The sequence below is a fragment of the Crinia signifera genome, chromosome 5, assembly GCF_055691185.1.
Source record: "Crinia signifera chromosome 5, ASM5569118v1, whole genome shotgun sequence".
NCBI classification, from domain to species: Eukaryota; Metazoa; Chordata; class Amphibia; order Anura; family Myobatrachidae; genus Crinia; species Crinia signifera.
In genome coordinates this window covers 233,952,694-233,968,264 of record NC_139221.1, presented here as the reverse complement: position 1 = coordinate 233,968,264, position 15,571 = coordinate 233,952,694, and the positions used below count along the sequence as shown (strand labels likewise).

Below are 15,571 nucleotides of genomic sequence, written 5' to 3'. Positions count from 1 at the left end.
GTTCAATGTTCTGGGGAAATCCTCGCCGTCACAGGACGGCGAGAATTCCCCAAAACAGCGAGACCCACGGCTAATGCAGAAAACTCACTGTATTTAGCCGTGAGTCTCGCTGCTTCTGGAGCCGCATACGCCAATTCCCCATCGCTCAAAAAATGGAGCGAGGGGGAATTGGTGTATGAGGGGGCTGTGTTGAATACTGACAGGGTGAGTGGTGACAGCAAGCAGGAAGCTTTGCTCACGGTCGCCGCTCGCCCACAGCATTGAGTACCCCCCCCCCCTTAGACTGTAGTAGTGTGTTATGCAGTGAGGTTACTCTCTGGTAGTAGCATCACTGGCATCAGTGGGAGGGGTCAGAGGTCATACCAACTGTCATTGCATGACAAAGTAAATTATTAGCACTGATCATCTTTATATATAGCATACATGTGAGAGATGGAACCCATAGTAAAAAAACTGCACTAGAATTTACGGATTTAAAAGGTAGCTAGCTATGGGTTACCGAGTCTTCATTGGGGTGTCAAATGGAATAAGTTATACAAATCTCCATGTGTGGCCCAAAAGCAAAAAAAAAATAATGCTGATACAGAGGGGTAAATTTACTAAGATATTCTACTGAAGATGTTGCCCATAGCAACCAGATTCTACTTATTTAGCACGTCCTAGAAGATAAAAGATCATAGAATTTACCCCAGAGGCTCAACACATCATACAAGGACAACAGAGGTCTAAAAGCTTTGCAATTTGCAAAAAGTTGGAATTCCACTCTTCTATATCCAGGAAGTGCCTCACAGCAAGGAGGTCATGGGTTCAATGCACACCATGGCCCTAAATGTGCTGAGTTTGTATATTCACCCTGTACTTGCATGGGTTTCCTCCCACAATCCAAAAATATACTGGTAGGTTAATTGGCTCCTAACAAAATTAACCCTAGAATGTCTGTGTGTGCATGTACATGTGGTAGGGAATACAGTTGTAAACTCCACTGGGGCAGGGACTGATGTGAATGTTCAAATATTCTCTGTACAGCGCTGTGGAATATGTGTGCGATATATAAGAAACTGATAAATAAATACACAGTGAATATTTTCTTACCCGGATATCTTTAGGATGCTCTCCTTCTGCTATCCTAACCATCCAGAGAAATTTATTGATATCATCACCAGAGTAGCCAATTACACCTCCAAAAATAATCAATACATAGTCAACATCCAAGCTCCTCATTATTTCATAAGCGGCTGATTCATTTGAAGACATTGCTTTTCCCACCTGAAAAAAAAGAAAAGAAAAAGAAACTATTTTTATTATATGACAGTCAGCATTCGTTAGAAAAATAGAGCAAAAAACAGCAAGGAAGCTGATAGAAAGAAAACCTCCAAACCATTTAAGTCTATTTACCATGACTAACATTTATAAGAAAAAAAAGCCAGAAGAAAAATTAAAGAGTGAAATGTTGGACCGTCCAGAGAAAGCATTAGAAATGATTGCCGCTTTAATAATACAGACTCCCAGAAATCCCCAAGCTACCTCCACTCCACAGGATATTACATATTGCTCTTAGCCTCTAAGCTCTCCCTACAAACTAGTTATTATGAAAGAATATGAGTGTTCGGTCAATAAAATAAAAAAGACTAATGCTACTCCTCACCTCTATGGGTGGAACTCAAGTGTTTTGTATGCTGGTGGCAACTAGATTGCGCCCAACTGAGCAATTAAAGTGCTGCTGCGTTTAGGTGCGCACAGCCGGCGGCATTACGGTTATGTTGTTCTGTCATTTTGATGGATTGGTAACTAGATAAGTAACCTGCTACAATTGTTAGCAGCCATGTGTCTGGAAACTTCTAGAGAGGCTTGCCTATATTCACCTCACACAACCTATTGGCCCTAACAGTCTCAACAAAGTGACTAAAGATGCCCATAGACGGTACAAATGTTAGGTGTGATTAGATCCGTGCTCATGTCACACACATCGCACAGCTCAAAAAGTATGTGCTGCATATACTTTTTGTACTAGATCTCATCTCATTGCAAAACATATGCGATGCAATCTAGTCCATATTGTATACAATAATTGTACCCTGTATGGGCACCTTAACTCCCTTCAACTGGTCACGTTAATACTCAAGCTTTCAAAAACGGAGCTAATAATCTATCCAACAGCTCTAACCGCCAACAGTCTAATGATCAAAAGACAAGACGTGTAGCTGCATGATACAATGGGGTAGATGTATGAAGCAGTGATAAGGGAAGAGAAGTGAGATAAAGGATAAGTGGCCCATGTCAACCAATCAGCACTGAAGTAACATCTGTAATTTGCATAATATAAAATTATACAGAGCAGCTGATTGGTTGCCATGAGCCACTCATTTCTCCTTCCTTATCACTGCTTCATACATCTACCCCAGAGTCACTAAACCCTTTTTTGCCTGTAACAGTCTAGTTGGAGCAATAAGCAATCTGTGGCACAGCTCCTTTCTGTTTCCTATAGTCTTGTTTTATAACTGTTTAGCCCCAATGGTACAGTGCATCCTATAAATAAAAAAAAAAAACGAATAAGAACCCTCAAACGATTAATAAAACACCATTGTAAAACGCCTGTATAAATATGAAATAAAATATTATATTATAAAACATGCACTTATTGCAAGATACTCAAGCATCTTTAAAGGGATTTAATAAAAGAATAAAGGAATATTTGCAGTGGGCCTATAATTCTATTCTAGTCTTTCATGACTGAAATAGAGAAACTAAGCGAGAACGTATACACAATCAATATTTGTAACAAAAAGAACAGAGAAGCAACAGAAAGCCAGCTAGAGGATCATTAGAAGAAAAAAAGCTATTAAGCTATTTATGTCTATTGAGCATGACTCATACTTGTTTGTCGTGGTAATGAAACAGGCAGGAAATGTCTCTTTCATGCTCTAGAACCATCTATTACTGTGCTTTATAAGTCTATCAAGATGAAAGGTTTTTGTTTTTTTACAAACACCCTCAAGTTTTATGCCTTGCCTACACAGGCTATCCATGCTAGGAGATACTGATTTTGCGTCGGTATCTAAGCAGAAGAAAAATTTGGTGATCTTGGCCAACCTTCTAGGAGAGTTTGACTATCTAGTCAAAATCAACTTCCAAAATCTCACCCTGTGTACACCTCTTAATGAAACAGTACAATAATCTGATTATTCTTACTGAAACCCAGATAGAATAAAAAGGTTAACATTGCTTTGAAATAACTGCAGCGTCTCGATCGCCCAGCCAAATAGACAGCACAAGCAAGAATATTTACACTAGACGCTGCATGCACTGTGTATTTAGCCACAGCTGTGAAAAGCAGGATGTAGAAGCGGTGTAATCTTTATTACAAATGGGGCTCAGTCCAAATTGCCCGGACTGAGGGGCAGATTGTCTAGTTTTTATCACCGGCCAATCAGCTCCTATCTGTGAAGTTATAGGATTGGTTTGAAAAATGACAGGTAGCAACTGATTGGCCGGTGATAAAAACATGACACTATCACTTCACCAAGCTTAATAAATCTACCCTTGAGTCCCGTGTACACCTCTTTACATTCATCAACTTCATTCTCTTGGCCGCTACAGTAACCTGGCTCATCTCAGGAATTAGTTTTATACAAGTAAAAAGTCACCAAGTACGCACAATGGAACTTGCATGTGGAAAACTGCCATGGCTGCTGCCTGGTATCAATTTGTATATAAACTCAAGCTGATTTCCTGTCACATGCACTTATATAGATAGCGTTCATTCTAGCACCAGCTATCTTTGAAAACCCATGCAGTTTCTGTTCCCTGCCTGGGGTATCGCTGTGGTGTTTCTAGCACAGGTCTGGTTTGCATATCAGTGCTGATATACAGACCACACTGTGCTAGAAGCACCACAGCAGACCGCGACACCCCAGGCAGGGAAGAGGAACTGCATGGGTTTTCAAGGATGGCTAGTGCTAGAATGAACACTATATAGTGCACTGTAAAATCTAATTATAACCTGTTTTTACTGTGAGCTACACTAACAGGCGCTATCCAGCACAGTCGTATTAGAATATCAATGACAATTACAACCTGCATAAGGATTTATTCTACACTGCCTCTGTCCCCTTGCTGTTCTGTAAAACTCTGTAATACTAACCGCGGCACGTTCCTAGTGCAAAGTGGTCTGCTAGCCTCACCAATTGGTCTCTCCCATTGCTCCAATAGTGGGCTCCCACTGCGCATGTTGGAACAACTTTATGTATTCTTATTAATATTGGATCAATATACAAAATAACCATCTAAACTTTGTGTAGAGGACAAACTTTTAGTCTTACATAATCTCCTTGAAACAACATATATTCTGCTATAATTCAGTATAGGTATTCAAAACTTCTCTGCTTAGCATAGCGATTGCTCTCTCAAGCTGCTGCAACACGGAACAAAACACTACGTCTGCATTATACATTAGAGCAATGCTCTACTTACCAAGCAGCTAAACATTGTATAGACCACAATGATTACATAAACACAGATAATACAATTTGTACTGCCAGCTTTAAAACCAGTTCTGCTAAGTCTAGGTGGACATTTACAAAGCAACAATCCACCTCTGGCCAAATGTCACATGGATTTAGATGTTAAGAGCCCGCATCACTGGTGCTCAAATAAGGTCTCCTCCCATCACCAGCCATATTGGTTTGATCAAGTGCAGCCTTTGCCAACCTGTAGTTCGTGAAAGAGGTTGTGAAATCACAAGTCCAAACATGCCCCCGGCCACAATTTTATTCGGGCAAAGCTAAAGCTGTATCTAAGTACTTTTGTACTTTATCTAAGAAAAGGTGGGATGTGCAGTTTTACAACACCTGGACATCCACAGGTTGGCCACACTTAATTTTGTGCAATACAGACAAATGTAAAATGTACAATTTACATTAGCTATTGGACTAGACAATACTAACATTATTCAAATTCTTAAAATAAGTTTCCTAAAAAATATATATTCTTTATCCTAAACCACAACCTGTGAACTGTACAAAGCTATCTCAGTGGAGAGTTTGCTATGGATGGCAGCACTGTACAAAGCTATCAGTGGAGAAATTGCCATGGATGGCAGCACTGTACAGAACTATTTCAGTGGAGAGTTTGCCATGGATGGCAGCAATGTACACAGATATCTCAGTGGAGAGTTTGCCATGGATGGCAGCACTGTACAAAGTCATCTCAGTGGAGAGTTTGCTGTGGATGGCAGCAATGTACAAAGCTATCTCAGTGGAGAAATTGCTATGGATGGCAGCACTGTACAAAGCTATATCAGTGGAGAGTTTGCTGTGGATGGCAGCACTGTACAAAGCTATCAGTGGAGAAATTGCTATGGATGGCAGCACTGTACAGAGCTATCTCAGTGGAGAGTTTGCTATGGATGGCAGCACTGTACAGAGCTATCTCAGTGGAGAGTTTGCTATGGATGGCAGCACTGTACAAAGCTATCAGTGGAGAAATTGACATGGATGGCAGCACTGTACAGAGCTATCTCAGTGGAGAGTTTGCTGTGGATGGCAGCACTGTACAAAGCTATCTCAGTGGAGAAATTGCTATGGATGGCAGCACTGTACAAAGCTATCTCAGTGGAGAAATTGCTATGGATGGCAGCACTGTACAAAGCTATCTCAGTGGAGAGTTTGCTATGGATGGCAGCACTGTACAGAGCTATCTCAGTGGAGAGTTTGCTGTGGATGGCAGCACTGTACAAAGCTATCTCAGTGGAGAAATTGCTATGGATGGCAGCACTGTACAGAACTATCTCAGTGAAAAGTTTGCTATGGATGGCAGCACTGTACAGAGCTATCTCAGTGGAGAGTTTGCCATGGATAGCAGCACTATACAAAGTTATCTCAGTGGAGAGTTGCTATGGATGGCAGTACTGTACAAAGCTTTCTCAGTGGAGAGTTTGCTATGGATGGCAGCAATGTACAAAGCTATCTCAGTGGCGAGTTTGCTATGGATGGCAGCACTGTACAAAGCTATCTCAGCAAGAGAAGAGGTGTACAGTACATTGAGAAAAGCAGGGATAAAGCACATTACTGTTTAAAGGAACATTTGTTCTGTTCTAGTGAATGGTAGTCTAACTTGTTCCAGTCTTACCAATGCTATATGACTATTGTTCCAAGTATTGTTATCTACCAACGTCGTTCGATTAGCCATTCCTGCTATTTGGTAGCCATAATCCCACCAGGACATCACACGGGCATGTTCATCAGTATTTTGTCTTAGCCAATAGTATGCTTCTCTGAAGTCATCCAAGATGTTTCTTGTTCTGAAATAATAACAATGATGATGTCAAAAAGCTTTTCACTGAATTAATGCTCATTTAGTTCCCTTTCACAGAAAAATAAACCAGTTTGGACTGAAGTAAAAGCAATAATATTGGGAGGAGACACAGAAGAAAGGTAGTTCTATTGCCAAAAATCACATCTGATGGAATAAAGCAATGGTCCTAAAGTACTTACCCATCATGATTGTATGACGCTAGTACAACACTTGGACTGGAGTAGGCATTGCTAGTTACCCAAGTACAGTGGACAGCAAACATCATTAATAGCATTAGCATCAACATGGTGACGATACTCTTTATGTTGGGCCCAAGGCCTTCCTCGGTCTTCTCCTGTTCGGACACATGCTTCCTTACTTTTCCAGCCTGCATGGACACAGACAGAGTTAGCTACAGCGGTAGACACACAATCTGAAGATTTACCAATAATTACCAAAACATTAAAACATCCTTTAAGGTCACAAACATTTTGATTTCCTCTAAGATGATTTAAATGAGCTCAAATAATGCAGTCTGTGGCTTTACAAAAGCAGTAGGCTGTAAACCTTCCTATAAACCACAATTACTCAGTGCTTCATTATATTCAACACTTAGCTTTGAAGAAGAATGTACAATCTAACACACATTAATACATAGCAGAGCTATTGATTTATACTTAATGCAGCATCTGACCTGCCATTGTTATGGGCCATCATCTTTAGGTGGCTAATGGACCTCTCCCACCCCAACCTGTGCACGGCACTAATGGCTAGGGAGGCGTGACAGCGGTTTCTAAAGGTTTGCTCAGCTGCTGGTAAATTCTCCATTTTGCTTGCTTACACACAGAATAAAGCTGGTCTATTTTGGACATAATTATTTATATAGCCTTTTTTTTTTTTCTGTATTTTTTTTTTTTAAATCAAAGCAGACATTGACAATTCTATTACATTACTAGATCGTGTGTATGGCTATGTATGCATACTGCATGAAATAAGATGATAAAAAGTGCGTTCCAGAACTGTTATTGTTAAATTCATAAATCGCAGCATATCAAACACAAAATTTTACATGCATTTATTATTTATTCATGGTCAAAGCACTAGAAAGCACAAAAGTTCCAAAAACTGGAATACTACCACAATGTCAGTAAAAGTGTCACAGTATTTATTAGTGTGTATAGTCATACGTGTAATCAATGATAGTGGGTATGAGGTCCTAATTACACTTAATAATGGGCAAATTCTATGCAGTAAATACTTTTCTTTAATTCGTATTCTTACAATTACCAGAAAATAAGAGTGCATATGTCAGGAACCACCGCTAATGACTCTCGGCATGTGGCTACCATACGTAGCACACTCTGAAGCTGTAGAACTAGGAGTGCTTGCTGTAATATAGACTGTAGGTATTGTTTGTATTTTATATATTTATATGGCTGGCGAGTGCAATATATCGTCTGGTTGTGTTCATTGTGTATCCAGATTACAGAGTAACAATGGTCAACACACCAGCTAACATCAGGTCACGGTTTAAGATCGGTGCCATTAGGAAAATATTTGATGTGCGCCCAATCTGGATCATGGAGTCTTCATGTTGAACTATTCTGTTGATGACTTAACATGAGAAATAGATCATAACTAACTATATATACTGCAACATTGGATTTTTTGCACAACTACCTACACCAGTGGGCCGTATTCAATGTGGCCGGCGAGGGGGGGGTTAAACGCCAGGGATCGCCGAAAACAAGCAATCCTTGCCGATTAACCCCCGGCCACTCATCCTATTCTATGTCCCGGGGAATCCTTGCTGTCATAGGACGGCAAGGATTCCCCCAAACAGCGAGGCTCAAGGCTGATAAAGGGAGCCGGCTGCATTAAGCCACAAGCCTCGCTGTTTTAGCATCCGCACTCGCCGTTTCCCCTTCACTACAAAAACCTAGCGAGGGGGAAATGGCGAGTGCAGGTAGTCCGTTGAATACTGACCCTGCAAACTGTGAAAGCGAGTAGTCAGCACTGCTCGCCGTCACAGCTTGCAAAAGTCATTGAATATACCCCAATATATACTGTAACATTGGATTTTTTGTACCACTACCTACACTAGTGTGTTTTAAGGTCTCTGAGCTCCTTGTGGACATCAAGTATTCAAAGGGAGCAATTTCATTACCAGAGAGTGCTGCTGAAATAGCCTTCAGTGTCATTGCGAAATTCTGAGGCGCTGATTTTTGGCACAGCCTGTGGAAGTGCGAGCAGACACCCGCCTACTGCAATTTAGCTTATATGCACGGTGCAAGCCGCTGGCAAGAGACGTCTAATTGAATTGGTGCCTTATAATTTAGAGTATGTGTTACATTATCCCTAGTGACAGGGTCACTTTTTTTATATAATAAAATAATGCAAACTAAACAAAATAGCTGGTAACCAGGTCAGCTACTTATTGTGTCGTTCCAGAAGCAAAGCGGTTAACTGAAAATCAGAGGTGCTGTAGCTCTTTCCAAACAAAGGCAGCGGTAATTCCCAGGAGGCCTCTCTGCAGACTAGTCTTCATAATGTAACACTTATATAGCAGCAGGCAATCTAGCATTCACCCTGCTGAGTGGCAACCAGCATGGAAAATAATCTGACATTCATAATGATAATTGTATAATCAAACTGTTATGCCTTCACCCACTGCCTAGCCAAGTAGCTTCATTTTGTTGAGTAATTAAAGTAAGAACAGAAAAAAAAAAAGTCTGAACTGCGATTGTCTGCACTAAATTACCCGACGTCTTGTAGAGGTGGTTGCACAATGCAGAGATTAAACATTGTGTGCTACTTCACATCTATTACAGCTACTAATGCTAATCAGAGAAAAACAGTGAATCAATAAAAAGGAGATAAAGCCGAAGGAAAATAACATCTGTAACATACTTTAAAGAATACATTAACAGCTAATTCTCTTTAGGACGTTGCAGATCACGATTACTCAGATAGTGTATCTTTAATTACACTGGAATGCAAAAAAAGTTGCTGACACTTCCTCTGTAAGGCACTAGAATAGGCTTTAACAATAAGCAGCAGGTTTACTTTTTACCGGTGAATCTTTAAACGCGGCCATCCACTAGAGTGGCCACTATATGCAATGTCGCCACATTGCTGTGACAGATCGCATATCAAGGGCCACAACGCATTTCCTGCAATTGTGAAGTGAGACACGTTCCAGTGTGCCTCACATCTCAATTGCAGATCCTACAAGCTGCCATGAATATTCGTCACAGCCGTAGCCCCCTGCTGGGATTGCATACGATACATTTTATGCAAAAGGTACGCACACAATGTATTGTATGTGATTCTGTCCCCCGAGAGCCACTGGGTGAGTTAGCGGGGTGCCGCATGCAATTCCTCACCCTAGTGGATGGGGGTCTTTAGGTTAATACTCATAGGGCAGATATCATTAGCAGCAATAACTTGTTTTTGTGTTTAAAAATAGCAAAAATGTGTCTTTTAGCAAACCGCTTTAAATCGCACCTCTACTCTGAGGAGGTAAAAAGTTAGGGAAAATCCTTATTTTGGGGTACAATTGTTGGAACTTGGCTTAAAACCATTTGCCCACCCCCCTTAACTAAAAATGTCAATGTGCCTAATTAATTAGTCATCTTCTGATGTCAATTTTGGGGTGAAAAAGTGGTGGGAATGGGGGTTCAGGGTATATTAATGTACTTTATGAGTGGGACAAGTATTTTTAGGCTTTCAGGTGGGAGAAATTTTGAAAGTGGCCTTAAAAATCAAATATATTCTAATACCTATTTTCAGATATTCCAAATTTTATGAAACCATTTTTTATACAACAAAACTTTTTATCTTTTGTGTTCTTAAAATGTGTTAAATGGATGCAATATGCATTCTATAAGTCCCCAAAATATTTATTATTATTTTTAATATACAGGTCGAGTATCCCGTATCCGAATATCTGTTATCCGAATTATTCCGAAATACGGACATTCCAGAAAGTGAAAAATTTTTATTTTTTTTTGCTAAAAACTCACTGGGGACATTTGTAACAGCATCACTGGGGACATGATATGTAACTGGCACTATATATGTGCAAGACAATGATTGCTTGGCATTCAAATTCAGTGCTGAGATAGTACACACATTTTGTTTCACGTTTTGAAACCTTGTTTTTTGAACAATTAAAATATATTTGTGTGTATTTTATGTGGTAATAAAATATATTTGTGTGTATATTATGTGTTTATACAGCATAAATGCAAGATACTTCAAAATACATCATTGAAATATTAAAATATTCCGAAATACGGAATAATCTGTTATCCAAAATTCTCCTGGTCCCGAGCATTTTGGATAAGGGATACTCAACCTGTAGTAACATTGTAATTATGGTTGAAAAAAAAAAGACATTGAGTTCAACCTATTATATACTAAACATATACTTTCCGCTCTCCTTTTTCCAGGGGATTTGACCCAAAAAAAGAGGGAGAAACACAATGGTATAATATTGCAACATAAAAGAAGTCTCTATTATCCAAAAAATATGTGCCTCGTACCAATCAGATGTGTCTACTCAGATTAGCAGACATGTGAGCTCAAATGGAGGGACTTCGTTCATCACCGAATGATCCTTCTCTTCCCTTCTCCTTTAAGTATGGTCACTCAAAATAGGGGATAGGAAAACACAATAGTGCAATACCTTTTATTTTTTTTATATTTTAAAAAGCATAAAATTGAACAAACAGATTTCGAATCAAAAGACTCTCACCATGTGGTTTTGTCCACAAGAAATGCAGACAAAAATTGCGCAAGTGTGTAACCCAAACAGGCGTCCCTGGGTGCTGGTCCACAATGGGGGTCCTTAGAAAACGTCCTCTGCCTTCCCAAACCGACCGGTTTCGATACTGGATGTATCTTTCTCAAGGTGTGGAAGGTTAATGTGCAGTTCCTAATATTTATACCCACAAGGCTTAGGGGGGTGGCTAAGCCTATTACCGGACATAGATTACCTAGCAATCTGGATCCTATATACAACTTATACAAGAGTACAAACATAAAAGAAAGTCCGTTCCCTGTGTTGCCATGATGGCATGGTACTAGATCTTCCCGCCATTTTTCCCGGAGCTCATCCCGGACTTTGACTTCCGGCCGCGTCTCCGGACCGGAAGCGATGCTTGCGTGTCACCGCACGTACTTCCGGTTGCGGTCCACGCAGTTGTTGTTCCAGGAAGTGCGTCCCCTCGCAAATGAGTATCTTGAGGAGAGTTCCCTGTAGTAATGCTCCACCGAACGGATGTCTGTTTCTTTTGATGAAATTACTTAAGTCCTCGATAAAATAAGAACATCACGTGAATAACATATAAATGAAATAAAGTTTGCATACAATTGATTATGTTAAAAGTTACTATAAGAACCATTTTGTTTCGAAATCTTTATTAAGACCTTTCGGATTAAGAGTGTTATAATTAAAAATCATAGTCATCTCTTGTTGGGCTAATTTTTTAGCTAAGTCTCCTCCTCTAATATTAGGAGTTACTTTTTTTAAAACGTAAACATTTTTTATTCCATTAGTGGCTTTCCTTAAAATGTGCTGAGCGCGCATGTACCTCCAACCCCTTAAGGATATTACGTAAATGTTCTCCCAGCCTGACCTTAAATGGTCTGCTGGTTCTCCCTATGTAGAATTTTGAGCATGTACATTCAATAGTATAAATGATATTAGAGGAATGGCAGGTTACAAAATCTTGTATTTTAAATTTGTAATTTATGCAAATTTCCTCAATTTTCATTACAAATGTATTAGGAATGTTTTACATTTGGAATGAAAATTGAGGAAATTTGCATAAATTACAAAAAATTTAAAATACGAGATTTTGTAACCTGCCATTCCTCTAATATCATTTATACTATTGAATGTACATGCTCAAAATTCTACATAGGGAGAACCAGCAGACCATTTAAGGTCAGGCTGGGAGAACATTTACGTAATATCCGTAAGAGGTTGGAGGTACATGCGCTCTCAGCACATTTTAAGGAAAGCCACCAATGTAATACTAATGGAATAAGTTTTTACGTTTTAAAAAAAGTAACTCCTAATATTAGAGGAGGAGACTTAGCTAAAAAATTATCCCAACAAGAGATGACTTTGATTTTTAATTATAACACTCTTAATCCGAAAGGTCTTAATAAAGATTTCGAAACAAAATGGTTCTTATAGTAACTTTTAACATAATAAATTGTATGCAAACTTTGTTTCATTTATATTTTATTTACGTGATGTTCTTATTTTATCGAGGACTTTCATCAAAAGAAACAGACATCCGTTCGGTGGAGCATTGCTACAGGGAACTCTCCTCAAGATACTCATTTGCGAGGGGACGCACTTCCTGGAACAACAACTGCGTGGACCGCAACCGGAAGTACGTGCGGTGATACGCAAGCATCACTTCCGGTCCGGAGACGCGGCCGGAAGTCAAAGTCCGGGATGAGCTCCGGGAAAAACGGCGGGAAGATTTAGTACCATGCCATCATGGCAACACACGGAACGGACTCTCTTTTATGTACTCTTGTATAAATTGTATATAGGATCCAGATCGCTAGGTAATCTATGTCTGGTAATAGGCTTAGCCACCCCCCTAAGCAATGTGGGTTTAGGAACTGCACATTAACCTTCCACACCTTGAGAAAGATACATCCAGTATCGAAACCGGTCGGTTTGGGAAGGCAGAGGACGTTTTTTAAGGACCCCCATTGTGGACCAGCACCCAGGGACGCCTGTTTGGGTTAACACACTTGCGCAATTTTGTCTGCATTTCTTGTGGACAAAACCACATGGTGAGAGTCTTTTGATTCGAAATCTGTTTGTTCAATTTTATGCTTTTTCAAAAATAAAAAAAATAAAAGGTATTGCACTATTGTGTTTTCCTATCCCCTATTTTGAGTGACCATACTCAAAGGAGAAGGGAAGAGAAGGATCATTCGGTGATTAACTTAGTCCCTCCATTTGAGCTCACATGTCTGCTAATCTGAGTAGACACATCTGATTGGTACGAGGCACATATTTTTTGGATAATAGAGACTTCTTTTATGTTGCAATATTATACCATTGTGTTTCTCCCTCTTTTTTTGGGGTCAAATCCCCTGGAAAAAGGAGAGAGGAAAGTTTACATCCAGCGCCCAGGGAGCTGTTTTATTGCTCTTGTATTTGGTATTGTATGTTTTGAAGTGGTTCTTCATATAATCAGTACGGCACCCAGAGCTGCTTATAAGCGCACGGTAGATTGGTTTTAATCCAAACTTCTAAACACATATACTGTAATCCAATGTTATTGTGCCTTTTTAGGGGTAAAGGCTAATCTCCCCATTTTCACCTGCATATTTTGCTGGTTAATTTATTGCAGGTCACCTGTTTTTCAACCCATTCTAATGACATATGTTATCCCCATAGTTGTAGTAGACATGACTTGTCTATACACATTGGAAGCTACTACTTTCAGAAGAATGCAGCCTAGGAATTGACAAGAAACCAGCCCTATCGCTAAAGTGTCAAGCTACTCTGCTGCTGGGATTAATACACAATGTGAATGCCAACTGCTATGCCAATCATTGTATCAAATACTAAGTATTTGGGTATCCAGAGGATACTTCGACAATGTATAGGTCAACGGATGACAGTGCTTATGGTCTACACATTTTGTTTTTGTCACCCAAATTTTGTATCTGTGCGCTTTTTTTTAAAACAATCCACATGAACATGTATTGAAAATAGTAGCATGTGGTTGTTGAGAGAGCCACCATGCCAAAAGCGTGGAGAGATAAGTAAGCCCACGTGGGTTTCTACTAATGGCGGTGAGAAGATGCAAAATTTGAGACAAAATAATAATAAATAAATCAGTCAATCAATAGTTTGTGCTGACCAGGGAGGCCAATCCCGGACCGTTTTTCAATCCCGGGATTCGGGATTGAAAAACTGTCAAATCGGGATTGGCCTCCTGATATGCCCAATGACGAATATATTACCTCTAACCATGGTGGAGGAGCTGTGTGGCAGCATGCGGTGGAGGCGACTAGGTGACTCGGCTGGCCAGGGAGGAGGTGGGTAACTCGGTGTGCGGGCAGACGCGGCGGCGTGGGAAACAGTGTGTGGCTGCGCAGCGTGATGTGATCAGTCACATCACGCTGCACAGCCACACAACCTTGTTGCCAGGCAGCGCAGCGTGATGTTAAAAGTCACTGAGCCACCACACAGTGTTCCCACGCTGTCACGTCTGCCCGGACTCAGTTACCAGCCTCCTCCCCTGCCTGCTCAGTGCTACACAGGAGAAAGGGATCAAATGCGCATGCGCATTTCGATCCCGTAATCCTGGGATTGGAGCCTCCAATCCCGGGATTCAAATCCTGGTCAAAAATGCCCTAAATCCCGGGATCCTGCCGATCCTGAGATTGGCATCCCCAGTGCTGACATTTTGCCACTGTCGATCTAATGGACTACCTAGATATTGTTAATCTATTAATCCACACCCAGGTATTCAAGATTCTCCTCATCTTCCCAATCCAGTGTATCAGACGCACAACAATATTTGAAAACATAACCTCAATGGCGGTGTATTTTAAATACTGTGAGATCTAGATAAGAGGTTCACAACTTCCTTAAAAAACTAAAAAAAAACTAAATGCACTTGTACACATACTGAAAACACAGTGGTTAATGTTTTTTACTTTAGAAAGCAGCATCCTAATATGGTAAAAAAAAAAAAAAAGTAAAATCAAGAGAATAAAGTTAAAGTTACCTTATCATAGAGATTCCCAGAATTCCTTTTGTCATCTTCATCACTACTATCCTCTATTGGTGGATTTTCTCTCTTCATATCATCGCCCAAATAATGCTCAAAGACATTGGAGAAAGCAATTGCAGACAGCATGCAGACCACCGGAGTCAAGGTTAACATCAAACGAACCATCACACCGGCAAAATAAACTGCACTAATTGCATACAGAGCAACTGTGGAGAAAACAAATTCAGCCATTTAATATTTCATTGATAAAATTATAAATATCAGAAATAATGTATAATATCCAGCTACCAAATAAAACCTAATAACGTTAAAGCTGTAAAATCATATTCTTCACTAAAACCATGGCTACTCTGTACAATAATGTCAACATAATATAAAATGTACAATAACACTGCAAGACCCAAGGTAGCAAGTGTATGAACAGTCCCCGCATGTAATAGCCAGATGCAGCACGCATCTATTGCCAAGCCACAGGACAAACTAAATTCATAAAC

General features: G+C 40.0%; 1 protein-coding gene across 1 annotated transcript in view; it reads right to left on the bottom strand.

The window, feature by feature from the left end:
- STT3B (STT3 oligosaccharyltransferase complex catalytic subunit B) overlaps window positions 1-15,571 on the bottom strand; it is a 110,123-nt gene that overhangs the window by 13,703 nt on the left and 80,849 nt on the right. Inside the window, exons 10-13 of the mRNA XM_083188649.1 lie at window positions 15,072-15,283; window positions 6,492-6,679; window positions 6,127-6,298; window positions 1,093-1,266 (exon numbers count right to left, since the gene is read on the bottom strand). Of these exons, the coding sequence (XP_083044775.1) occupies window positions 1,093-1,266; window positions 6,127-6,298; window positions 6,492-6,679; window positions 15,072-15,283 (746 nt within the window). The remainder of the gene's footprint in view (window positions 1-1,092; window positions 1,267-6,126; window positions 6,299-6,491; window positions 6,680-15,071; window positions 15,284-15,571) is intronic.